Genomic DNA, 24,009 nt, shown 5'->3' on the forward strand with positions numbered 1-24,009 from the left:
CAGCTGGCCACTGGGCACCTACTGCCAGGGCCAGCCCTGAGTCCAGGCAGCCTGCTGGCAGCTGGCCCTGGCAGCCGGCCCAGGTGCAGGGCACCGGTACCAGCTCCCGGCGCTGGCAGCTGTGCTACGGCTCCAAGTCCTGCCAGTGATGTGCCACAGCTCCCTGCAAATCAAACCATCTCCCTCTGCTGCTTTAGCTTCAGCTGCCCAGCAGGCTGCTTCTGCTGGCATCGCTCTGCCCAGCTCTTGTACTGCCCCACGCTGTGAGGTGGCGTTGGGCAGGCGGGGGGGGGGCGCACTGTCAGGCACGGGCAGCAGAGGCTGAGCCTGTTTCTGTTGCAAACAGATGCCCCTTGCCTCAAGGGGCAACAGAAACACCCAAGCAAAACCTTCCCTCTGGGTTGAGCTGGGGGCTTGAGCTTGCTTGCTGCTCCACCTTCTCATCCCCCTCTTTGTCCTGCCCCTGCAGAAGTACCGGAACGAGTTCAACACCAACGTGGCCATGGCCGAGATCTACAAATACGCCAAGCGCTACCGCTGCCAGGTGAGTGCCCGCCGCACTGCCAGCCCCGCCTGTACCCGGCCCTCCAGAAGAGGGCTGGCATGCTTGGCACCGTCCCAGCACATGTAATGGATGCACAGACAGGTGCAGTGCCTCCCTGTCCCCAGGCTGATGACTTCCCTACAGAGCCACCAAACGGGTGCTGGGCTGGGCTGCCCCCGATGCTTGCTGATACAGTTCACATCCAACTAACTCATGCCCTGCAGCAGGGCACTGGCCCTGCCTGTCTCCCAACCTCCTGCCCCCCATGCTGAGCACAGTTCATTATTACCCTGGGTTTGCTTTGCTTGTGCTCCCCTGCCCAGGGACTCAGCTTTGCCCTAGAACAGCCAGAGAGTACGAGTTGGGGGCCAGTGGGGCCGGACAGGCTCTCCCCAGCACAAGTCTGGCTGAGATTTGGGCTCAGCAGAGCTGGGCTGGTGGGTGGGCAGCCCTGCCTGCATGCCTTGGCCACCCACCTGCCCACATCTCCTGCAGATTGTGGCTGCCCTGGACGCCAACCCCACCACCAAGCGCACCCAGCTGCAGCACAAGTTTGAGCAAGTGATTGCACTGATGGAGGACAACATCTACGAGTGCTGCAGCGAAGCCTAGGCCCACTGCAGCCCTGGAAGTGACCTTCTGTGCCGCACAGGGCTGGGGGGAACCTGCCTTCAGCCACCATACGCCGTGGATTGCCTCACCAGGGTCATTCCCCAACCAGCCTCATGGTGGGGGTGGACCTGTCCCATGGCTGAAGGGCTCCCTCACCTAAAAAGCAGCTTTCCTGAGCAGCTCAAACCCCTCTGGTCTACACTATGGCACCCATAAGTTATTTGCTGTTGCCAGCCAGAAATGGAGATGTGACACAGCAAGCTCAGATCACCACTTCCCTCTGGTCAGCAGCTCCCTGCAGCCCTGCTTGTGGCTCCTCAGGACAAGAGATGGGGCTGCAGAAGGTCTAACAAAGAGGTGAAGCAAAGGGCAGCCTCAGGGAGTAATGAGCAAAGACAGCAAAGGCCATGGGAGCAGCGCCTGAGCTCCCTTCCACACCATCCCTCTGACATCCTTGTTGTAACAACACCAGGGACTCGCTCAGCTGTTCACTATCTGCTGCATTCTGTGTATTTTTGTGCCTTTTAATTTTTGTACTGTATGTGTAAACATAACCACCCCTCCATCTGAGACTTGGGCAACAGGGAATGCAGGGCTGAGGCTCAGCAGTTGCTTCCCAGGGAGCTGAGGCATGGACCAAGCACTTTATCCCCAGCTGGTGATGGCTGCTGCAGAGCCAGGGGGGAGGTGCTGTTGTCAGACAGCATGGGGAGGGCTTCTTCCCTGTCCCTGGGTTCCACCTCTGCCTGCAGAGCAAGCTGGAGTTGCTGGGGGTAGGTGAAGACTCCCTATGCTCCAGCCAGCTGGCCACAGGCACAGCCTCTGCCCAGGCAGCAGAAGTAGTGGGGGAGAAGGAGCTGTGCCTCACCCTCCAGCTGTGCTAGCTGCACCCATGGCTGTGGCACTGCCACAGCCCAGCCCTGGCAGTGCCACGCAGGCCAAGCATGGGGCAGCTGCTGCTGACAGCTCTGGGGTGGAGCAGTGCAAGCAGAACACCGGGCAGCACCTTCCCTCCCCTACCTCACCAGCATCTCCCTGCCCTTGCCACCAAAAGCAAGGTCAGTGCTACAGGGGGTCTGCTGCAGCAACTTGCTCTGGAGCCAGCCCACCTGAGAGCAGCCACAAGAGTGCAGCTTTGCTGGGTCTGGTCTTTCCCTCAGCTCCTTCAGGCAGAGGGACTGGACCCCAGGCCCTGGCAGCAGGATGCTCAGGCAGGCCAGCAGAGCAGCTCCAGCACCCTGAGCTGCAGATGGTGTCCCACGCTCCTGCTGGGGTCAGCAGCAGGGTCCCACTGCACAGACAGAGCTTGTCCAAGACCTAGAAACTTCTCTGCTGTCCCTCAGCCTCTGCACAGGGCAGAGCCCCTGCCCCAGCTTGCTGGGACACCCAGGGAGCTGAGGCTACTCCGGTGCTCTCCAGCCTCCCCTCTCCAGTCCCCCTGCAGGGGCAGGACCGCGGCTGACTCCACAGCTCGGAGCCAGCCCTCACTCGCAGGCAGCAGCTCCCTGCCCACCACAGCTGAGCCCTGCCGGAGCCACCGCGTTCCAAACAGAAGAGAAGTTACTACCTCACTGCAGGCAGGGTCCCAGGTGAGCCTCCACCACTCATCCCACTGGCAAGGATGCAACCTGCTGTTAGGTGACTTTGTTCCAGCAGAGCTCCTCCTGGGTGGCTCAGTGCCAGGGGCCTCCATCCCATCAGCCCAGCAGTGCCAGGCGTGAGCGCTGTGCCCGTCAGCCCTGTGTACATAGATGTCTATTTTAAACAGAGACTTTATCCAGTGGGGGGAGGGGAGAGGAGAGCAGAGCTTTTTTAAGGGGACCTCCAGGAGTCCAAACACTGTGGAGGTGTCACTGCTGAGGAGGTGGCTTCAGGACAGAAACTAACAATGTAGCTGGGCTACATTTGATTTTGCAAGAGACTTCGCACAGTCTTGAATTATTTTTTGTTGTGGTTTTCTTTTAGAAACTGTGAATAGCTGCCAGAGACAGGCAGGCCCAGAGCAGGGAGGGCAGGGGTGGGAAGGACAGGGGTGCAGAGAACGTGGAGCCTGGCTGGAGGTGGGGAAGGCTCGGTGGAGCAAGAGCTCCATGCTGTGACAAGGAAGGACACGGTGAGCTGGCAGCCAGGACGGTTTGCCTCCCGGTGCCATGCCTGGGCCACCTGCTGGGGCCTCCTGCTTCGTTATTTAAGTTTCTCAGAGCAGAAAGCTGTTGTTAAGAACCATTTGAAGCAGCCCTAAGGGAGCAGCAGCTGGCAGGGCTGCCTCCAGCCCCAAGCCCTCTGCACCGTGGTTTTAGACTGGCACGTGTGGTGGCTGTGGTGTCCTTACCTGCTGTGTAGTGAAGTGGCAGACTCCCAGAAAAGCCTCTTTGTAATAAAACAAGGTGCTGAAACCTGCTGCTGCCTTCCTGCCTGCTGGGGACCAACCTCTGGGCTGGCCTGGGTGTGCATGGGGAGCTTTGCCTGCCCGAGGTGTGCCCGGGGGTGGCAGCTCTGCCAATAGCTATCCGCTGCCCATGGGTCCTTACCCCTCTGGGCTGCAGAGCACACTGCTGGTGGCACCGTGGCTCCCACCAGAACAGAGCCACACGGGGACACAGCCATGCTGCTGAGCTGACCATGCACTGCTGCACACACAGGGACCAGTAACACTCCAGTGGTGCCCACTGCTGGGAACCTCACCCCTGCCAAGTGCCACTGGGCCACAGGACAGCGTCTTCTGCCAGCCCCTGCTCTGCACCACCACCACCACCACTCGACTTTTGGCTTCAGTGCTGTGATAGCAGCCAGAGCCCATGGCTCTTAATGACCATGGCATTGCTAAATCCTCTCCTTCCCCTCCCTCGGTAAAAGCTGCTCTCCACACACCAGGGGGATTTGCTTTTCCTGCTGGGAAGCTGATTCTTAGTGCAGCTAAATCCAGCCATTAGAGGAGCTGGCCTCGTTCAAAGTGCCTCATGTTTCACAGGGAGTGCCTGGTGAGCAAGGGCACAGCTCCTGCACAGCTCTCCTCTGGAACATTGCCAGTCCCGTGAGCAGGGCTTTGGGAGGCTCGCCAGCAGCCAAGGGCTGGGTGAGCTCTGCTCAGCTGTCGCTGCAGCATCCCCGGCCCTGCCTCTGGGGGGACGTGAGCTTCAGCTCCATTAAAGATGGATCAGCGTGGCCAAGGCTAAGTTTAAAGAGAAGTTAGTTTGCTCAGCTCTTGCTTAAGCCCCAAAGCAAGGCCAGGAGCCTTGGAGGGCATTGGCAAGGCCAGCCACAGATTAACAAAATCCTCTTTAGGAAGAGTTTTACTTCCACTGATTTCCTCCTGCCCAGGAGGGCTACAGCCCACTGCATTATCAGGCTGACCTTCAAAGGGCTCTGCTGTGCACAGAGCAGGAGGAACGTGGGCATGGGAAACTCTTCCATGGAAGGCTTCCTGTGCTGACCCCCAGCAGCCAGCGAGGCAGGGCTGGAGGTGGGAGCTGTGCCACAGACAGAGGATGCTACAGGCCACAGCAAACACCCAGAACACCTTCTCTGAGCCCTAACCCACACCTGTGTTCCTCTTGCCCTGTTTGGCACACAGATAGCTGGGGACCCCTGCCCATGGCATGGTCCCTCTCCTGGGCCTGCTGCCCTGGCACTGGTGTAATCCCAGCTCAGCCAGGCATTAGCACAAGGGCAGCTGGGAGGGCAGAGGGCTGCATGCCCACCGCATACTGAGGCAGGACTGGCCAAGCCTGAGCTGTACAGTGCCACTGTCCTGGGTCCCATGGGTCCCAAACCATCACCCAGCACTGAGGCTCACCCTCAGACCCCACAGCCCAACACCCCCTGACACTGCTGGCACAGTGGGGACAGACAGGGCACCTCCATAAGAGCAGACATGGTGCAGCTGCCTGCAGCACCAGCCTTCTACCCTGCCTCTTGGAAAAGGGATGGGGGGGTCTGCACTGGGAGTGCAGGGACCCCAGAGCAGGGCAGCAGTGACACCATGTCGTGAGACAGTGATGCAGCTTTATTAGCAGGTGAACGCAGTTAAAACCTGTCCTAGGGACGACAACTGACCCAGACCCAACGGCTGGGCACCAGCTGCATGCAGGGCTGGGGCATGGGCCTCTATGGAGCCTTCCTGCCTGCAGCTTTGGAGTCTGCCTTCTCCCCTTTGCCGGCTCCCGGGGTCACACGTGGCTTCCTCACCCTGTCTGGGCCCCCCTTTGCCTTAGGGGCTTCTTTCTGGGCTGCCTTGGGGGCCTTCCCCTTGCTCTGTCCCGCCGGGGCTCTGCGAGGCTGTGCGGCTGCAGCGCCGTCGGGGGCGGTGTGCTGGCCCCGTCCTGTGTCCTTGGCAGCCGCAGCCGCGGGGGGCCTGGGACGGCTTTCGCCTGGGGCCCCGGCGTGGCCAGCAGCTTTCGGGGGCTTTGCTGCACTGCTCCTGGGCTTCCGTGCTGCTGGCGGCTTGGCCTGGGGAGGAGAGAGCACCTCAGGCTGCTGCCACAGAACTGTTCTGGTTGGAAGAGACCTTTCAGACCATGGAGTCCAACCCTGACCCCAGCACTGCCAGGGCACCACCACCCCGTGGCCCTCAGCACCACACCTGCAGGGCTCTGAAAGCCCTCCGGGGATGGGGACTCCACCACTGCCCTGGGCAGCCTGGGCCAGCCCTTGACAACCCTCAAGGGCAAGAAACTGTTCCTCATGGCCAATCTAAATGTCCCCTGGAACAACCTGAGGCTGTTTCCTCTCATCCTATCACTTGTTCCTTGGGAGCAGAGCCCAACCCCACTTGGCTGCAGCCTCCTCTCAGGGAGCTGTAGACAGCAATGAGGTCTCCTCTCAGCCTCCTGTTCTCCAGGCTGAGCACCCCCAGCTCCCTCAGCTGCTCCTCACCAGACCCATTCTCCAGACCCTTCCCCAGCTGGCCTTCTCTGGGCACACCATGGCACGAGCACCCAGGCCCGCTGCTGAGCACTACTCACGTCCACGAGCTTCGCCTTCGCCTTCTTCACTGCCACTGGCTGCTGCTGCTTGCTGCCTGTGGGAGAAGAGCAGAGATGAGCCCTTGCAAGAGCCCCTCCACAGGGCTGGAGCAGCCCAGGGTGGCTCATGGCGCCACTATTCCTTTACCTTGCTGTTGCTCACCCGCCGTGGGGGCCCAGAGGGTCTTGCTGGTCCCTTTGCCTCCTGGTTTTGGGGCTTGTCCTCTGTCAGGATCTGCCTGGCCTGGTGGCTGCTGCTTCTGTGGCTTCTTAGGAGCTAACTGGGAAGAAGAGAAAGGTGGAAGCAGGGCCAGACACCTCCTCAGCCCCCAGCCCCACCACTTTGGGGCCAGCAGCTCACCTTGAAGCGCCCAGTGGCACCCATGGCAGAGGAGTTGTGGGGTCGCACCAGGTCCCCGCGGCTCAGCCCCTTGTGCAGGGCCTGCTTCAGGAGGTACTTGAGGCGGATGGGGTCCACAGCAGGGTACTTGCTCAGGATAAACCTCTTGATGGCAACCACAGAAACCCCCTTCTTCTGGTCCTGGCCCTGGGCCTTCAGTGCCTCAATCACCATGTGCAGGGTTGGGGGGTGCAGGGGACGGCGACCCCGAGCCAGCTGTGTTGGCACCTGGGCTGGGCCAGCAGCCTCAGATCCTGGGAGAAGTGAGGGGCACCTCTTGGGAGCCTAGCACAGCCCTGAGGCACTCATGCCCCCAAGGGCTGCAAAGCCCCCCAGAAGCTGAGCATAGAATGAAAGAACTGTTTTGGTTGGGAGACCTTTAGGGTTGAGTCCAACCCTGACCCCAGCACTGCCAGGGCACCACCAACCCAAGCCCCTCAGCACCACAGCTCCAGGGCTTTGAAACCCTTCCAGGGATGGGGACTCCACCACTGCCTTGAGCAGCCTGGGGCAGGCCTGGACAACCCTTTTTGGGGAAAAAATTGTTCCTGGCGTCCAAACTAAACCTCCCCTGGGACAGCCTGAGGCTGTTTCCTCTCGTCCTATCACTTGTTCCTTGGGAGCAGAGCCCAACCCCACCTGGCTCCAGCCTCCTCTCAGGGAGCTGTAGACAGCAATGAGGTCTCCCTCAGCCTCCTCTTCTCCAGGCTGAACACCCCCAGCTGCCTCAGCTGCTCCTCACAACAAGCAGCCACAACTCTGCTCACCCCTGTGGCCTCACGGGGACCACGTCCAGCAGAGCCCCAGCTCTAGCAGACCCTTACCTAGATCAGGCTCCATGGCAGCACACACAGCTCAACAGCCCAGCTCCACTGCCCATGCTCACAAGCTAGGCTCAGCCACAGCTCATTTATGTGATTAGCACCCTCACTGCTGGGGCTGGTTGGCAGCTGCTAATTGCTCTGGTCCCTGCCCCCTGGGAGCAGGTGTTGGAGAAGCCAAGAACCCTTTGCCAGCATTTGGTGAGAGGCTGGAGGGAGAGGGGACCTGTCTGAGCAAACTGTTTGGCGAGAGCTAAGAGATAAAGGGTTGTGAGGGGGTCATCCTGAGCTGCAGGGGAATAGCAGCTAAGTGCTGCACCCACCTCCTGAGCCCAGCAAGCAGGCCCTGGCAGAGGATCATGGTGCCAGGAGGAGCTGGGTTTGGAGCAAGGAGAGGCACCCAGTGCCCAGGCTCTGCATGTCAGGCTCCCCTGGGACCAGCACTGCCAGCCTGTTCCCTGCTTCATTTCAAGTCCATTTTGAGTCCCCCAGGGAGGGGCAAGTGTGGGCACTGGAGAGTTGGAGGGGCTGGCACCACAGCAGGAATGGATGCATCTCTTGCACCCCATCTCCTGGATCCTGCCATCACCCCTCTGGTTCCATGATGCCTTCAGCACCCACCTGGCTTGGTGGGGTGGTCCAAAGCCCTTGCTTGCCCCTAGCACCAGCAGCAGCAGCTGCAGGGATGGGCATCATATGGGGCCACAGCCTGTGTGCTCAGGGCCAGGACATCTCCAGGAGGCAGCAGGGCTGGTCCAGGGCAGGTGGGAAAGCCACGGAGCCAAGCTGCACGCTGCTCCCACGGAGCAGGACCTCGTGGCCAGCAAACACACCCCCAGCCCTTCCTCCTCTCTCTTCCCTCCAAAACCAGCTCCCAGATTTGAAGCACATGAATCAGCCATCAGCCTGAACACTGCATTATTCATGAGCTCTAATCTTCGGATTTCACTGAATATGCAGAAGTATCACAGAAATAAGGAGAGAATTGTACTTGCAAATTGCTCTTTATTAAAGGTTTCACTCGCACAGGTTCTGTGTGTTCCCTATTAGACCTCGCAAAGCTGCTCAGGATTAGAAATCAGAGAGGATGATAATGTACAAAAATAGTTTCAAATGTTGATAACACTGAACAGGGAGAAAAACATCTTATTTGTATGGCTGAGCTAAAAATACGCCGGCGGAGCGCTGCTACAATCGCAATCTGCCGCTCGCCGTGCCCACAGCATATGCCCGCGGCGCTGCGCCGTATGCTGCCCTGCCTCCGCGCCAGGGGCGCTCTGCCACGCACCCAGCCCTGCTCAGAAACCCCTGCCCGGGATGATGCCAGGCTGAGAGCAGCTGAAACGGGGCAGGACCAGGAGGGCCTGGGGGAGCAGGGGCAGGGAGCGAGTCTCAGGCACGGCCCAGAGGTGCCGGATTCATGTCAGGGCTATGGGGAGAGGGCTGCCTGCTGGGGGACACGGAGTGGGGCTGCTGCCTGGGGTGCAGACACTGCCTGCGAGTGCTGTGCTGTGCAGGGCAGGCGCTGAGCCCTCCCCAAGCACATCTGACTGTGGTCACACGTGGCTGTGCCGTGCCATGCCATGCCACCAGGTCCCCTCTGTGCCACCTGCTTGCTGGGCAGGATCTGCAGCCAGCACCTCTGTGGCCCGGAGGGGCCCATGTACACTGCTGCCCTGTCCCATCCCCCGTGCAAGGGTGACAGTGCCTCCCGCATCTTCTGACAGACTGGAGGTGGGGCAGGGCTGGAGCTGGGAGCACCTGGCAGGGCTGGGGGCACCTCGAAGCAGCCAGACTTGCCTCCAGGCAGCTGGAAGCACATCGGGACCAAGCAGCTGGGTGGCACTGGCCAGGCTCCGCCTCTAGAGTGACCCCAGCTCTAGCCCCTGAGGTGGGAGCAGGGATGTGCCCCAGGCCCTAGCGGGTGGAGAGGTGAGGATGGTGAAGGTGGCTCTGCCATGGCCTCACTCGCGTCCGGCAGGCGCCAGGGCAGGGGGCAGAACTCTCAGCAGATGGAGAGAGGAGCACGGAGCCGCCCGGCCAGGGGCTAAAGCCTTTGTGTTAATTACAAAGGTGTGCAGGTGCAGCCTGCTGCCTGGGGGCTACGCCGGGGGAGAGGAGCCCTCCCCGGACCACGGCCCGGTGCTGGCGAGCGGCGGGGGCGGCTCCGCGCTCCCCGGGCGGCGCCGCGCTCCCCGGGATCGGCCGCTCCAGCGGCGCCTAGGCAGGAGAGACCTGGCTGGTGGAGACCGAGGAGGTCTCTGTCTTGCCAGCAGAGGTGTCCTCGTCACCCAGCGGGTTCTTGCCGCAGCACAGGGTCGTGATCATGCAGTTACGGAACTGGAAGAGAGGGAAGCCCGGGTGAGGCGGCTGGACGCGCGGCAGCTCCGGCGGAGCCGTGCCATGGCTCCCTCCCCGCCGCCTGCTGCCCGCCTGGCTGCCGGTGCAGCCGCAGCCCTATCTCCTCTCCCGACCCAGCTCCTGAGCCCCTCCAGACAGGGTGGATTTGCATGTATGAGATGGGTGCCAGGCCAAGGAGGAGCCGCACCGTGTCCCTGCTGCACGGCAGAACAAGGCTGCCTGGAGAGGAACCTCCCAGCAGTGGCCCAGCAGTGCCCCGGAGTCCTGGAACTCTGCAAGCTGTTACCAAGCAAAACCCAGAGCTGGAGATGCTGGAGAGCTCCTGCCGCCTGCCAGTTACCTGCTTGTTCATCACGATGTAGATCACAGGGTTGTAGATGGCAGAGCTCTTGGCAAAGAAGGCCGGGAGGGTCATGAAGATGGGCCCGAAGTCTGAGCCCTGGTTGGTGAAGATGTAGAAAGCGACGCTGGCGTAGGGCACCCAGCAGATCAGGAAGGCGATGACCATGATGATGACCATGCGAGTCACCTCCTTCTCTGCCTTCTGCGTGGTGGCAGACTCCTGCTGCTGGGCAGCAGCCTGTGGGCAGAAGCCAACGGAACCATGAAGGGGCTGGCGAGGGCTGCCCTGGCAGGGGGGCAGGGGCAGGGATGGGGCAGCTGAGCTGCACATCTGGAGTTTGCCGTTTCTCCCTTGGCGGAGAACCAGGCAGCCTGGTCACCAGCCTGGAGCCTGGCACGGCCCCTTCCCGGCACCGGGGGTGGGAGCGGCCTCCAGCCCCCCGCTGCCAGCAGGTACCAACCTCCTTGACAGTGCAAACCAGGTTGCCATAGCAGAAGAAGATGACGGTCAGGGGGATTATGAAGTGCACCACGAACATGTAGATGACGAAGGACTCGTTGTTGACCTCCGGCTTCAGTGTGTAGTAGTCGATCCCACAGGAGCACTGCATGCCCTCGGGGATGTACCTGCCAGGGGCGCCGGGCGGCTCAGTGCCCGCAGGGCACGCCGGCCGGAGCCGCGGCCAAGCCGCAGCCAGCCAGGCCCCCCGGGCAGCGGGCAGTGGGCACGGGGCCCTCCCTACCTGGACCATCCAAAGAGCGGGGGAGCGGCGCAGGCCAGCGCCATGATCCAGGAGAAGGCGACGCCCATGACCGCGTGGCTCTCCCCGAAGCGGAAGTTGCTCATGGGCTTGCAGACCACCACGTACCGCTCGACAGCCAGGACCACCAGCGACCAGAGAGCGATTTCACCTGCACCGGGGAGACAGGGGACACGCCACAGGGGGCTGTGAGCCGCAGGAGGGGAGAACGAGCAGCTGGCAGCACAGGGCCTCCTCTGGGCACCGCTCCCAGGGAGGGCACCTGGCAGCAGGAGAATCTCCGCCGAGGGTTTCCAAAGGGGAAGGGACGAAGGCCAAGTGCAGATGCCGTGAGAAGACATGAGAGAGACCTCCTCACTGCACCACTGTCCCACAGCCACCGCTTGGATGCTGTGCTGGGAGACCCAGGGCTGGATCCCACCGTGTCCTGTGCAGCACCTGCCCCCACAAGCCTGTGGCCCTGCTCTCAGATGCGATGAACACCCATGCCCCCGGGCTTGCCCCTCACTAATGCCAGTTTCACAGGGTGCCCCACAGACCAGGACAGCAGTTTCTGGTGGCTAGAAGGCTCAGCTGATGGAGGAGGGTGGCTTTAGATAGTTTTAATTAACATCTGGCTGTCACTGGGAGGAGATGCAATGCTGCTGGCCCAGGCACACCGTGCACTGTATCACAGCCAGTGACAGAACCAGCCCCATGGAGCAGGAGGAACCAATTTGTCATCTTTCAAGTCAGAAGGCAAGCCAAGAAGAGGTGCAGGAGCTGCTGTGCTTGCTGCAGGGGTGTGCTCAGGATACTTAGCAGATGGCTACCAAAACAGGGTCAAACCCACTAAAAACTGTAATGTGCCACTTCACCTCCTGCCCCAAAACACTGCCTCAGCCCCCAGCAGCAGCAGCCCCAGGACCCTGGAGGTGCCATTTCTCCAAGACCATTGGGCATCCTCCCTCCTGCTACAGCCCGAGGCAAGCCCTGGCAGCACACAGGGGCATGGCAAGCTTACCTCCCAGCGTGGCGAAGAAGCCCTCGATGTAGCAGCCTGTCACCCCGAAGACAAAGTAGCCATTCATGGAGGTGTACATGGTGGTGGTGAAGCCTCCCAGCACCATGAAGAGGTCGGCGACCGCCAGGTTCAGCAGGATGTAGTTCAGAGGCGTCCGCAGCTTCTTGTGCTGGATGGTGACGTAGAGGGTGAGGAAGTTGATGGGGAAGCCGAGCAGGATCAGCATGAACATGTAGGCAGCCAGCGCCGAGAACTTCCAGGGCTCAGCCAGGTAGTACTGAGGGTACTCGAAGGGGCTGCGCACCACCCCGCTCCTGTTGGACATGGGCACGTAGAAGTCCTGCCCCTCGGTGCCGTTCATGGCTGCGGCTCCTGCGGCGCCTGCCGCGCTCGCTGCGGATGCTGAGTGGCTCTGAGGAGGGGCTGCGGCCGCCTCTCAGCCCTCGCTGTCACCCCCGGACGTGGCTGCGCTCCCCTGCGTGGGGCCACCCTTATAAACTGCCCCAGGGTAAGCCCCAGGCTCCAGAGTCAGCACGATTAGGGCTCAGAGCATTATTGATCATAATCACCCAGGCTAAGGGCTTTCTGCGGGGGGCACTGAGGTGATTCCTGCTTCTGCCACTGTCATTGTGGGGGGCCGCAGCTTGTGGTCGTGGAGGCAGCTCAGCACCACCCCCTTCATCTGGGGGGTCCCAACCCAGACAGCAGATCCATTTGCACCCTGGGAGCAAGGGTGTGGGGTGGGCCCTGCCCCCATGGCCATCTTGGCACCCCTGGTGCTGAGCTGTGGCTCCTGCTGCCCTCACATCTGCAAGGCACCCAGGCCACCCACCACGGGCTCCCAGGGCTGTGCTGGGGTGAAGTCTCCATTTCCCCACATAGAGGTCTGGGGGTGGGATGTGTGCCCGTGGGGGTGCCAGGGAAGACAGCACACACAAGGATTCTTCTCTTGGCTGTGTTTTTGCAGGGCTCCCAGGCTGAGCTCTCAACTCTCACCAACAGCCAGAAGATCCTTTTCACCCCTGCTACCAGGGAGGAAGTTTGCAGTTCAAAGTCCCAGACTGGGGGCTGCAGATGGTGGTCAGGCTGGGCAGGTGTGGTCCACCAGTGACAAAGAGGTGCCCCAGGCCTGGGCCTGACACAGGGCAAGTGGGGTCCCCCCCAGCAGTCAGTGTCCACTGGAGCAGCAGCTGCTCCCTGTGGGAGGCTGCCAAGGGTGCTCTCAGCAGCAGGAGCATCACCAGCCCTTTCTTCACACGCTCTCAGCCATCACTTTTCCTGCCTCAGGGCTTGGCTAGGGGGGTGTGAAGGCCACAGTGAAGCACTGACCCCACTGGCAGGGTTCCAGTTGTACCATCTCCCCTGTGACCAGCTTTGGGTCATGCCAACAGCATGGGCAACACAGGTCAGATGATCTGTCCTGGACAGGTACCAGCAGTGCTGAGGAGGCTGCTGCAATATGGCACTGGAGGGAGGTTCTGACTCAGCTTCCTGTGCTGGTTGAGACACAGAATTATTGGGACTGGAAGAGACCTGAAGAAAGCTCCTCCAGGCCTGGCCTGGCTGTGCCAACCTTCCCTGGGGTTAGTTTAGCAGATGCAGAGTTGAAAGGGGAAAAGCACCAAGTGCTGAGCTCTAGGGAGAGACCAAGCTGGGAGACCTTCACTCTAAGCAGGGAAGGTCTGGTGGGGCTGAGGTGCTGCACCACAGACAAAGGAAGACCTGGCTGGCCATGGCCACCATCACTGGGGACAGTCCCAAAGGTCTTCCTCCACATTCCCATGCAATCCCCAGGTCCTCACAACCCCCCTGCTCCTCCCAAGTCCCTCTTGGTAAGCCTTCCACACACATTGCCAAGGCCAGAGCAATGCCACCAGCTACCTGCAGCTGTTGGTGCTTGCAGCTGGCACAGGAGATTAAGGGTTTATGGTCCCAATATGGCACCTTAAGCTCTGGTGCAGCAAAGCCACTGCTGAGCTTAGCAGCTGCTGCTGGAGCTTAGGCCTGGCCTGCGTCACCGCTGGAGAGCAGCACGGGGCTGGGGGCTGCAGTGGGGCTGGGGGCTGCGGTGGTGCAGATCAAAGGCAGCAGCTGGTCAGCCACTGACAGCAGCCCCTGGCAGAGCTCTGTGGTGGGACTGCTCCTGCAGCCAGCAGCTCTTGCTGGTGGAGTTGCCCAGCACAGGGCAGTCTGGGCCCAGAGCACCCTCACACTGTACCAGCTGTGCCCAGCCTGTTCTGCCCCAGGCTGGGCTGTGCTCGGAGGTGCCTGAAACCAGGGAGCAGCTCCCTTGCGACATCCACTTTGTCTCTCAGGGCAGCAGCTATTTGTTGTATCCCTCTCCACTCCTAGTGGTGCCACGCTGCCAGCTCAGTCCCTGGAGAAGGAGCTGGATTCCATCCTGCTTTCCCTCTCCAGCAGCACAGCTCCGCGTCCTTGCAGGCTGGCACTCCCCAGGAGAAGCCCAGCAGAGCCAGGGGCATCCCCAGCCCCATCTGCAAAGTGCTGTCTGGGTGGTAGCTGCCTCAGCAGCACCCAGCCAGCCCAGCCAGCAGCTGAAGGCAGTCGAGCAGAACGTTTTCCACTCACAACAAAGGGAGGCTGTGACAGGCAGGATGTCACAACAGTGCAGCCGAACACAACATGGGCACAGGCTGTGCTACGTGGAAGGCAGGAGACCCATCCTGTCCCAGCTCCAGCCCAGCCCAGCTGCTTCACCACCCAGCCCCTCCTGCTGCCAGGGAACGACTCAGCAGCTGTCCTCAGCAGGCCCAAGCACCCTGGAGCAGGACAGGGGCTGGGATGGAGTTGCCATGGGATCACAGAATCCTGGGATGGCTCAGGCTGGAGGGGACCTCAGAGCTCATCTCCTCCAACCCCCTGCCATGGGCAGGGACACCTCTCAACTAGACTCAGCTGCGCAAGGCCTCATCCAGCCTGGCCTTGAACACCTCCAGGGAGAAGGCAGCCACAGCCTCCCTGGGCAGCCTGTGCCAGTCTCACCACCCTGGTACTCCTTCCTCCCAGCAGCTGCGTGGTGGCTAACAGCAGGGCTGTAGCTATGGCTGAGCAGAGCATGCACAGCACTGAGGCTTTCTTCTCAGTCTCCCCCCAGCAATGTAGAGGACAGAGCTGGGGAAGCTGGCCAGAGGTGTCCCACACTGGATGATAAAAGCTGAGGGCAGGAAGGAAGGAGTGAGGATGTTGTGTCTGTGGTGTTTGCCTTCCCCAGTGACCATCACTCATGCTGGGGCCCTGCTCTGTTGGACATCTGCCCGCTGCTGGGAAGCACTGACCATGTTCCTCACTGCTCTGCTTGCACCCACAGCTTTGCTTCACCGCTTAAACTGCTTTACCTCAGCCCCTCAGCTTCTTCTGCCTTTGCTTTCTGCTTTTCTCCACTCTCTTGCAGGGAGGGGAGGAAACTGTGAGCAAACTGCAGCGTGAGGGCTGAGCTGCTGCCTGGGGCTGACCTACCACGTTTGGTCAGGCAGCTGCATCAGAAGCCCCTGGGCCTCAGCAGGAGGCTGAAGCAGGCAGCAGCAGGTCCATCTCCTCCCACCTCTACACACCATTTGCCCATGGACTGAAAACAATGCTGGGGGAACACCACTGAGCAGCTCTCCTTCAGGTATCACTCTGCTGGTCAGCAGGACAGTGAGGGACCTGCATGAGGTCAGGCAGGGCTCAGAGCCTGCCCACAGCTGCCAGCAGGAACAGGCCTGCCAGGAGTCCTGGCACCTATCCCCTGGGTTCCAGATCACAGCTAACAACATCACTGCTGATGTTCACAGCGGTGATGAACTCTCCTGCCCCGGGTGCAGCGGAGCTGTGGGAGCTGGTGGCTGACAGCCCTCGGCTCTGTGGTGCTGCTGCCAGCACACAGATCTGCCCAGCACAGCCCCTAGGGCCATGGAGTTTCCTTCCCTGAAGAGGCTCTTGCTCAGTGTGTGCACTGCAGTAGGCAGGGAGCCACGAGAGGAGCACTTCCACCTTGGCTTTCTGCCCTGGAACAAGGTGAATCCTACAGCTGAAAGGCCTCCTCCTGCCGCCTCCCAGCATGGCTGCGAGATGTCCCTCGAGCCAAGGTCAGGGGAACTCCCGAGGTGCAAACTCTGATGCTGTTCTTGCCCAAGTGGAAGAGAAAGGAGGAGATGAAACCTGAAGCTCAGAGCAGCATCATTAGCAAGTGCTGAGACAGAGAGGTGCAAAATAGCGCTCTTTATTTGAAGACCTGCCCATTACAGAGTCAACCAAGTTTCAAACACAAGTTAGAGCACAACCAGGGCTGACCTTGACGCCAGAAACATTCCTGCAAGCAGCTGTGGCACTGCAGCTGCTCGCCTGGGAGCTGGGGAGGACATTCACCAACAACAGACAACCTCATCTGAAAAACAGTTGCATTTCTGCAGCTCAGTTCCACTCCTGGGTACAAACCAGCACAAGATGACCTCACGAAGCTGTGAGGAAGCTGTCTGAAGCCAAGCAGTGGTGCCAAGCCGCGGGGGAAGGCTGCCAGCTGAGGGCTCAGGCTGTGTGCCCTCACGGGCCGGACTCATCTATCCTCCGCCGGCAGAAGGGGCAGCAGTTGTGCTGCAGCACCAGCAGCTCATAGTCCTCTGTGTGAAACATCTGTAATTAGCAACAGAGTGAGGGACAAGTGAGGCTGTGACTAGCTCAAAGGAGATGCAAACCAGGCTGCAGGGCTTCTCCATAGCACAGACCCTGGGCCCTGTCAAGCTGCTGCTACAAGAACTGCTCCTCTGTCTCGCAGCTGCTCAAGTGCACCACAACCTGGCGCCCAGCAGCCAGCAGCTCACAGGCCACTGCCAAGGGTGCTGAAGAGGCTCAAAGCAATTAATCACTTTTGCAGAAGTGAGGATAAAAATGGGAATTTGAGTAAGAAACATGTCTGGGCCCTAGGATCTGCACAAGCCTGAGGCGGGGAGGGGCTAAGCCAGGTGCTGACCGCTGCGTCCTGCTAGGCCAGGCTGCAAGGCAGAGGGGCAGAGCTGCAGGAATAAATCCAAAGCAGCATTTGCTGCTCAGCCAAGCTCTGCTCAAGAGGCTCTGGCTTGCTGTCAGTACAGTCAGTACAACTTTTCAGATTCAGCTCCCTCACAGCTGTCAGGAGGCAGCTGCTGCTCTGTGCATCACTCAGCTGCTCTGTGGGCTCCGCTGCCTCCCCTGTCTCGGCAGCGCGGGAATTTGCTTAGCACGTTTTCCAGTAGGAGGTTTCGGTGCAAGAGCTGCTTCAGCCATGGGGTTCTCAGCAGGGCTTTGTGTTTGGGTGTGATTTGTTGTAGGGCTCCCCAGGCACAGCTTACCTGGAAGCAGGAGGGACACATGGTGATGGAGGCGTCGGGCAGCAGCGAGCGGTAGTACTGCCAGCGCAGCGGCTGCGGCCAGCGCTTGATCAGCACATCCCTGCGGCTCATGGACTGCAGCACTGCACGGCTCACCACCACCGGCACGAACTCGGAGCCCCCCTGCTGCAGGACAGCAGGACAGAGAGCAGGGGTCACCAGCTGCAGAGCCCCCTGAGCACCACCGAGATCCCAGAAGAGGCAGAGTAACATTCAGTGGGCAAAGCCAGCTGAGGACTGCCTGGCCTGGCCCCACCATGCTCACCGCCACTCTCAGCAGCACCTTTAGCAACAGCAGGACCCAGCTGCAAGGCAGGGTGCACTGGGCAAGCCAAGCTGGTGTCAGGGAGCTTCCCACACCCATTTCACACAGTTCCTTGTAGATGACACCCATCCACAGCCTGCATTACAACCTCCCAGCAATGGCCTGTAGGAGTGCTGCCCAGACACAACTAGCTCTCTCATGGCAAACCAAGTCCCAGAACATTTCCTCTGAGCTCTTTGTTGCTTTCTGGGTTTGGGTGTTTTGCTTTTTTAAGAGAGGAGCTAACTGGTAAATCCCTCTCCCTCTCAAGTGCTGTCCCTCTCCTGCAGTCTGTGACACACTCACCCCAGAAGGGCAGCACAGATTGCCAGTTACAAATGTCTGTTCGTTCCCATTGGTAGCAAGAAGGAAACAACTGGCAGAGACAAGTGAGACTCTTACCTCAAAGCTCAGTTTGGCTGTGAAGGGATCATCCTCCTCAGTGACATCTCCACTGTCACTGAGCCTCAAGCTCTGTGCATCTGGATGGCTTTCTTAAGGAAAGGAAGAGTTGCTATGGAATTGTCTGTGCTCACAGCAGCCAGCACTCAGGGGAGAAACACAAAAGCACAGCAGCAGGACTGCTGTCCTGGCTGCTCCAGAGCACTCTCAGGTTGCTGCAGGGTCCAGATGATTGCAGAGTGCCAGAGGCAGCCTTGCTGTGACTCACAGCAGCTGAGGGAATTTGTCATTGCAGCTGCTGTGGAACAGCAAACCCAACCACAGCCACAGCAGCTCTGCCTCCTTTCCCTCTCTGCCCTCTCCTGACAGAGCAAATGCAGCAGCCCCTTCCAAGTCCAGCCCTGAGCAGCTCTAGCCAGGACTGTTTGCTCCTGCATGGCCCTGCACCCAACCTTACACATTCCCCACAGCAGCTGGGAGCTTTGCATGCCAGAGCCTTGCAGAAGGGATTCCAACAGCCATGGCTCCAGGAGTCCATGCTGGTTTCCCTGGCTAGGAGAGGGCAGCCTCTGAGGCCAGCTGTCGCTGGAAGTGAGTAACACACTCAGATTGTCCCCACTCCCAAAGAGCAGAGGGGGAGCAATGGCACCCCATTGTTACACAGGCATGGTTCACACCACTGGGAACAAACTGTGCCTGGGAAAAAGCCTCAGGAGGAGCAGAGGGTCAGTGACAACACCACTTGGTTACGCTGGGCTGCAGGAGGGGACACCATGAACTGTGCCCAGGGCAGTCAGAAGGCACAGAGACAGCTTTTAACCTGGGAGGGGGGAAATCAATTCCAAATTGTGGATTTGACCCCCAAGGGCTGGAAGCCAGCTTTAATCCAAAGGATACGGTCACTCACGCTCTCCTGCCACTTACTCTCTCTCTTACTCGGTCTCGGAGCTTCCAGGTCAATGAGAGCTACAGCCTCCTCATCTGTGATGCCCTCCTCCAAGTAGAACTCCACCAGATGCAGCACTTCTGAGGGGTGGGAAAGAAAGGAGCATTTGAGCCCTGAGATCTCATCAGATGCTGTGCCCCTGAAGAAATGAACACCTCTGGCTCTGTGGCCATGGTGTCCTGCCCACACGTTCTCAGGAAGCCAGGTAAAGAAAACTCAACCAACCCAAGCCCCAGCAGGGCACATCTGTGGCAGTGAAGCACTGCACACCCAGTGCCACCCAGCAAAGGAGGCTTCACTGCTGCTCTGGCCTCACTGCAGCAGGTTGTCCAGGCTTCAAGCCTGGAGGTGTTCAAGGCCAGGCTGGATGAGGCCTTGAGCCCCCTGGGCTGGTGGGAAGTGTTCCTGCCCATGGCAGGGAGTTGGAACTGGATGATCCCTTCCAACCCAAGCCATTCTGTGAGACCCAGCAATCCCTGGACAGGAGGCAGCCACTCGGTCACGTCCAGCACCATCAAAGGTAAGATCTGTTGGCCCAGCTGCAGAGGGCACAGAGGGGGCAGCACTCTGCTGCTGGCAGGCAGAGCCGGCTGGGACACCCTGACACACCGTAGGAGGAGGCGGAGAAGACGAAAGGCTGCCTGCAGTTGATGCAGACGTTCCCCAGGTTGTTCAGCAGGGGGTTGTTGGTGGAGCACCTGTAGCACAAGGGCACCAGCTCCTGCAGAGACACACACAGCACAGGCATGGTGAGCACAGCAGCACCTGCTCAGCTCTCTGTGTTTCATTTCCCACCGGCTCCTTCGCTTTGCACCACTGCTGCGACGTCAGCGCTGACCTGGAGGAACACTGCTGAGAACTCTGATCCTTCAGCACCTGACAGTGCTTCCCTTGCCCCAAAACCACAAGTTTTCACATTAAAACCAGCCCTCTCCACCACTTCACAACTGCATCTTCACTTTGCCTTGCAGCCACAGAAGCAGAACTCTGCACCAAACACAGGGCAAGAGAAGAAGTTGCAGGGAAGGTGACCCAAGGAAGGATTTTTGCTCCAGGGTTTGTTCAGATTGAAGCTCTCCCATTGATTCCCCTCCCCTTTTCACAGCAGCTATTTTAGGCAGTTCTTAAGGCTATGCTTCCATTATTTCAGGTGGCCAGGTGCACGTTCCCTGGCACAATACAGTTTATTTTTAGTGAGTACTCCCTGAGTTGGGGCTTTGTTGAGCACTGCAGACAGCCAGACCGCAGCTGAGGAAGAAAAGGTGTTCAAGGAAGGCCTGAGGGAGGAAGGGAGGGGAGCAGAGCTAGGAGTGGGACAAATGAAAGTGACCTCCAGCCTGAGAGAGAAACAAAGACTGTGGAGTAATTGCCTGTGGTTGGGAGGGAAAAGGCTGGGGAGAATGAGCAGGCAGAGAGGAGGGGGATGCAGGACAGAAGAGGGAGGATGGAAGCTGCCAGAAGAAAGGGCTGGTTTCGGGTTGCTCTCGGGAGCCAGCGCAAGGCTGACCTGTGAGGAGCAACAAAGGAGTGTTCCAGCAGTGAACAATCACAGCTGCTGCACAGCAGCTGAGGCTCAGGGACAGGCACCCTGGGGTGGCTGCCAGGTGGCAGCAGCCCTTACCTCGCTGTCGTGGAAGGGCTTGGCACGGATGGTCAGGCTGCCCAGCTCCACCGAGCGCTGGAAGCGGGCTGGGACCTGCAGCCCCTGCAGCTTCTCGTAGGCATGGCGAGCCAGCTTGTATGCCCCCAGAGCTCTGCTCTGCTTTGCCAGGGCAAACAGTGTATTACTGGCATCTAATTAAGGAATGAAAATACATATGGATCCAGGAAAAGCTGCAGCACTCCTCCTAATCAGGGCACTTGTGCTGCAGCCAGCACTGCTGCTGCAGCCAGGCTCCGACAAGAATCTCTTTCTTTAACTTCAAATCAAGTGTGGAACAGCCACCAGAATGTCTGTGGGTGATTAGCAGCAAGGTAATGAACTGACCCTACGGAAACATTGCTTTGGTTACGTGTTCTGACTCCATTTGCACATTTCAGTCATTCTAGGCTCAGTGGATTTTCTCCCAACCCAAAAAACCCCAAATGAAAGAAATTCTCAGCAGAGCAGCAGCCCTGAGCCAGCAGCTCAGCACAGAGAAAGCAACAGCCTTGCACGGCCCGGGGGCTGCCCTGCCCTCCCATCAGGGTATAGCAGCAACTCCTAACAGGGCATGTTATGAAAGACTTCATCTCAGGTTATAGTGAGGAGGCTCTGAGAGGAAGGCTAACTGCCCCCAGGGCCACAAATGAGCCAGCCCAAGCTAGCCAGGTCTGCCCGTGGCATCCAGAGGCCCTCCTGCTCTCTTCTCCAGCAAGGTGCCTCCCTTTGAGGAACTCTCTCCCAGCATGAGCTGTGTAGATGTCAGTCTGACGAACACTGCAGCCCCATCAGCCTCATGGCTCTCTCTCCCTCCTGCCTCAGCTCAGTCTCCTTGCAGCCACTCTGCCAGGACTCAGGGCCAACCCCCTGCTGCTGTGGCTGTGGTGCTGGGAGCTGCTGCTCTGACTGAGGTGATACCCCGGGCTGGCTGGCTGGGTTTGAGCTCCACCTTGGTTCATTTGTCTAGCTCTACAAAACTCCTGGAAACTCCCAAAAGGCAGTGCAGTTAAACACACAAAGGTTTGAAGATGCTGATTATTTCCTCAGGGACAAAAGTCAGTTTCCATTAACTACAACCAAGAGCTGAGAGTGAAGATACCCTACAGGAGAGCTCTGCATTGTGGATCAACATCAATTATTCCTTTCATGTATCTCACAAGATAACTTCTGGGGTTTGTACTGTATTGGAAGGATACACTTTTGAGATCCCCAGAGGAGTCTCCTTTGTTAAGCTGTGAAGCAGAAACCTGGAAATATTGAAGAGGGTTTCAGGCAAGTGGAAACTGAAAGGCTCCTCCTGCGGTATTAAAAATACAGACACGTCTTTCTAAGCTGGGAAACCAACAACTCCTCTCACCAAGCACCACAGCAGCAGGCACCTCAAGCACTCTGTTTCTTTCATACAGTTGCAAAATGAGGTGCTGACAGCACACAGCAAGTGCATTCTGCATGTCTTTATCACCAGAGCTCATGCCTGCCGCATGCAGAAAGAAAGGCAGAGAGAGGAAGGGATCCCTGTAGCTGAGGCAGTCTCCAGCAGGCCATTTCTAATGGGGGCAGACTGTCCAGCACCCCTGAAGGGGTCCAGCATGTTAGCACCTGAAGGGGTCTGACCAGCATGGAGGCTTCTGTGGGGCAAGGACACAGATCAGGGTTCTCAGATGTCTTACAAAGATATTTTCACTGGCAGTGGTGGCAACATTACTGCCACTGCTGGGAGCAGCAGGAGCCCCTCACTTGTGGCTCTTTTCCACCCTGGAGCAGGTGACACACAAACCACACCAAGGGAACCCCTAGGCCAAGGTGCTTCTGTCCAGCCTTGTTTTCCCTGTTAAACCAAAAACCAAAAGTAAGTTGTGCAGGAGCAGAGGCTCAGGGCACTGTGGAGCCAAACCCAACAGAACAAGCAGGAAGGGCTGGGGGTGGGGAATCATCCTCCTGTCTGCCACCCACACTGAGGTAAGAACAGACCTGCTGGCACTGCACTGCAGCTTTGGGAACTGAGACAGCAGAAGGCAAAGTAGTAAATGCAATTGCTGCACAGTATCATTAATCTGCACTCAAGAATTAATTGCCTGCAGAGTCATTAATTATTCCCAGTTATTTCCCAAGGAAAAAAGCTCAGGAAGCACCAACACAGCTTCCACAGTGAGTCCTTACAGTGTATCTCTGTATGGAGTGGTAGACATGGTAAACTTCTGCCAGGTGCTGGAAGTGATGGAACTTCTGCAACATTTCAGCCTTCTGCTCCTCATTCTCTGTGGGAGGCAAAGCATTGGGGTCAGTCTCCAAGAGGAGGCTGTGAGACTCAGCTGGAAGGAAACAGCACACTGTGATTTCAGCCCCAGCACTTCCTAAAGAGGTGTGCAGCAGTTTAACTGTGTCCTATCCACCTCTGCAGATCACACCTTGCACAGACTTGCCAGTTTTATGAGCAAGTCTCTGGTCTAAAACAAGCCTGGCAAGACACCAAGCAGTTGAGGTGATGGCTTGAACAGAGCTAGAAGCTATAGCTCAGATAAGGGTAGAAAGCAGGAGGTGTGCACCACTGGAAACCTCATCCATAACTCCAGAGCTCAGCAATAGTCACTTGATTTTACAGCACTAAGGCATCTGGAGGAATCTGCACCTCCCCAAAGCAGCTGAGGGGCAATGCAGCAGCTGGGCTGAGGGCAGCAGCAGCCAAGAGCCTCCTCACCAACACTGCATTTGATAGCTCTGAACTACACCTACTCACTGCCAGCTCCAGCTCCATCCCAGTGCAGCCCCTCAGATGGCAAGGTGACAATGATTGTGTCCACAGAGGCAAAACTTTGTCGAGTTCCTCTGCAAGCCCTGTTCAAACCCCAGCTGCAGCTTACACTCCATGACCATCTCTTGCTTAGCAGATGTTAACCCTGCAGCTGCTTCCCCAGCCAGTGTGTGCTGAGGACACGTGGTCCTGGGGGGCAGGGTTGTGACTCCAGCCAGCCTCCCAAGGGAGGTCTGTGTGTGCTGATGCTGCTTGTTTGCTTACTGGTCTAAAACAAGCACATGGGAAAAGCAGGGGGAGGGCAGAACCAGCACAAGCCAGAGTCCTGCACAGCAGCGACAGAGTGCAGGGCGAGCCACGCGGCCGTGGGGCGGCTGCAGCGGTGCCAGCACAAGCCAGTGCCTGTCTGTCTGCATGCAGGAGGGGCAAGCAGCAGGTCTCCCCCAGCTCCTCACCTCGGGCTATCTCCAGGCACTGCATGGACAGCACCCAGTAGTAGTAGGCCGCGTCGCTGAAGCGGCTCTCGAGCACCGCGTTGTGCGTCAGCTGCTCCAGCACCCGCACGGCCTCGCGCTGCCTGCCGGCCTTGTGGAAGGCTGCAAGGGCCAAGACAAAGAGGATTTTACAGCATGATTAGATCAATTAACTGAAATTAATGTGGTGAAATTAAGAGCAATCCAGCCAGCCAGTACCAAGCCGCCTGTGCGGCGGGATGGAAAGGATTAAGCGCTGGTGTTTTGCTCCCGAAAGCGGCGGTGCTAATGGAACAGGAGAAGCATCTGTAGGTAT

At 58.8% G+C, this 24,009-nt stretch overlaps 4 protein-coding genes across 4 annotated transcripts in view; 1 reads left to right on the forward strand and 3 right to left on the reverse strand.

Annotated features, from left to right (window-relative positions):
* PLXND1 (plexin D1) overlaps positions 1–1,645 on the forward strand; it is a 68,304-nt gene extending 66,659 nt beyond the window's left edge. Inside the window, exons 35-36 of the mRNA XM_054179818.1 lie at positions 470–544; positions 1,040–1,645. Of these exons, the coding sequence (XP_054035793.1) occupies positions 470–544; positions 1,040–1,156 (192 nt within the window). The 3' untranslated portion in view covers positions 1,157–1,645. The remainder of the gene's footprint in view (positions 1–469; positions 545–1,039) is intronic.
* Positions 1,646–5,224: 3,579 nt separating this feature from the next.
* LOC104303444 (protein B4) lies at positions 5,225–9,163 on the reverse strand. The gene is made up of 6 exons (XM_054167758.1): positions 9,103–9,163; positions 8,515–8,679; positions 6,482–6,774; positions 6,269–6,401; positions 6,121–6,176; positions 5,225–5,605 (listed from the first exon to the last, which is right to left on the reverse strand). Exons 1-6 carry the CDS (start codon positions 9,161–9,163, stop codon positions 5,264–5,266), a joined length of 1,050 nt encoding a protein of 349 aa, XP_054023733.1. The 3' UTR covers positions 5,225–5,263.
* On the reverse strand, positions 8,927–12,284 carry RHO (rhodopsin). Its single transcript, XM_054166981.1, has 5 exons — positions 11,809–12,284; positions 10,788–10,956; positions 10,506–10,671; positions 10,043–10,282; positions 8,927–9,681 (listed from the first exon to the last, which is right to left on the reverse strand). The coding sequence occupies exons 1-5, from the start codon at positions 12,167–12,169 to the stop codon at positions 9,562–9,564; spliced, it is 1,056 nt and encodes a 351-aa protein (XP_054022956.1). The 5' UTR covers positions 12,170–12,284; the 3' UTR covers positions 8,927–9,561.
* A 3,739-nt stretch (positions 12,285–16,023) lies between these two features.
* The window catches only part of IFT122 (intraflagellar transport 122), a 33,710-nt gene continuing 25,724 nt past the window's right edge, over positions 16,024–24,009 (reverse strand). Inside the window, exons 21-29 of the mRNA XM_054179830.1 lie at positions 23,676–23,816; positions 22,629–22,726; positions 21,665–21,765; positions 20,448–20,613; positions 19,436–19,547; positions 18,778–18,906; positions 17,881–17,960; positions 17,136–17,300; positions 16,024–16,440 (exon numbers count right to left, since the gene is read on the reverse strand). Of these exons, the coding sequence (XP_054035805.1) occupies positions 16,351–16,440; positions 17,136–17,300; positions 17,881–17,960; positions 18,778–18,906; positions 19,436–19,547; positions 20,448–20,613; positions 21,665–21,765; positions 22,629–22,726; positions 23,676–23,816 (1,082 nt within the window). The 3' untranslated portion in view covers positions 16,024–16,350. The remainder of the gene's footprint in view (positions 16,441–17,135; positions 17,301–17,880; positions 17,961–18,777; positions 18,907–19,435; positions 19,548–20,447; positions 20,614–21,664; positions 21,766–22,628; positions 22,727–23,675; positions 23,817–24,009) is intronic.

The sequence above is a fragment of the Dryobates pubescens genome, chromosome 1 (assembly GCF_014839835.1).
Source record: "Dryobates pubescens isolate bDryPub1 chromosome 1, bDryPub1.pri, whole genome shotgun sequence".
Lineage (NCBI taxonomy): Eukaryota > Metazoa > Chordata > Aves > Piciformes > Picidae > Dryobates > Dryobates pubescens.

Bases quoted from the DNA above. Each gene is read 5' to 3' on its own strand.
- LOC104303444 (XM_054167758.1), bottom strand. From the start codon at position 9,163: ATGTGCTTCCAGCTGCCTGGAGGCAAGTCTGGCTGCTTCGAGGTGCCC. The intron at 6,775-8,514 runs GTATTTTTAGCT...CACTTCTCCCAG, and splicing joins TGTAGCAGCGCTCCGCCGGC to GATCTGAGGCTGCTGGCCCA. The intron at 6,177-6,268 runs GTAAAGGAATAG...CTTCTCCCACAG, and splicing joins GGCGGGTGAGCAACAGCAAG to GCAGCAAGCAGCAGCAGCCA.
- RHO (XM_054166981.1), bottom strand. From the start codon at position 12,169: ATGAACGGCACCGAGGGGCAGGACTTCTACGTGCCCATGTCCAACAGG. The intron at 10,957-11,808 runs GTAAGCTTGCCA...TCCCCGGTGCAG, and splicing joins CTTCTTCGCCACGCTGGGAG to GTGAAATCGCTCTCTGGTCG. The intron at 10,672-10,787 runs GTAGGGAGGGCC...CGCCCCTGGCAG, and splicing joins CCGCTCTTTGGATGGTCCAG to GTACATCCCCGAGGGCATGC.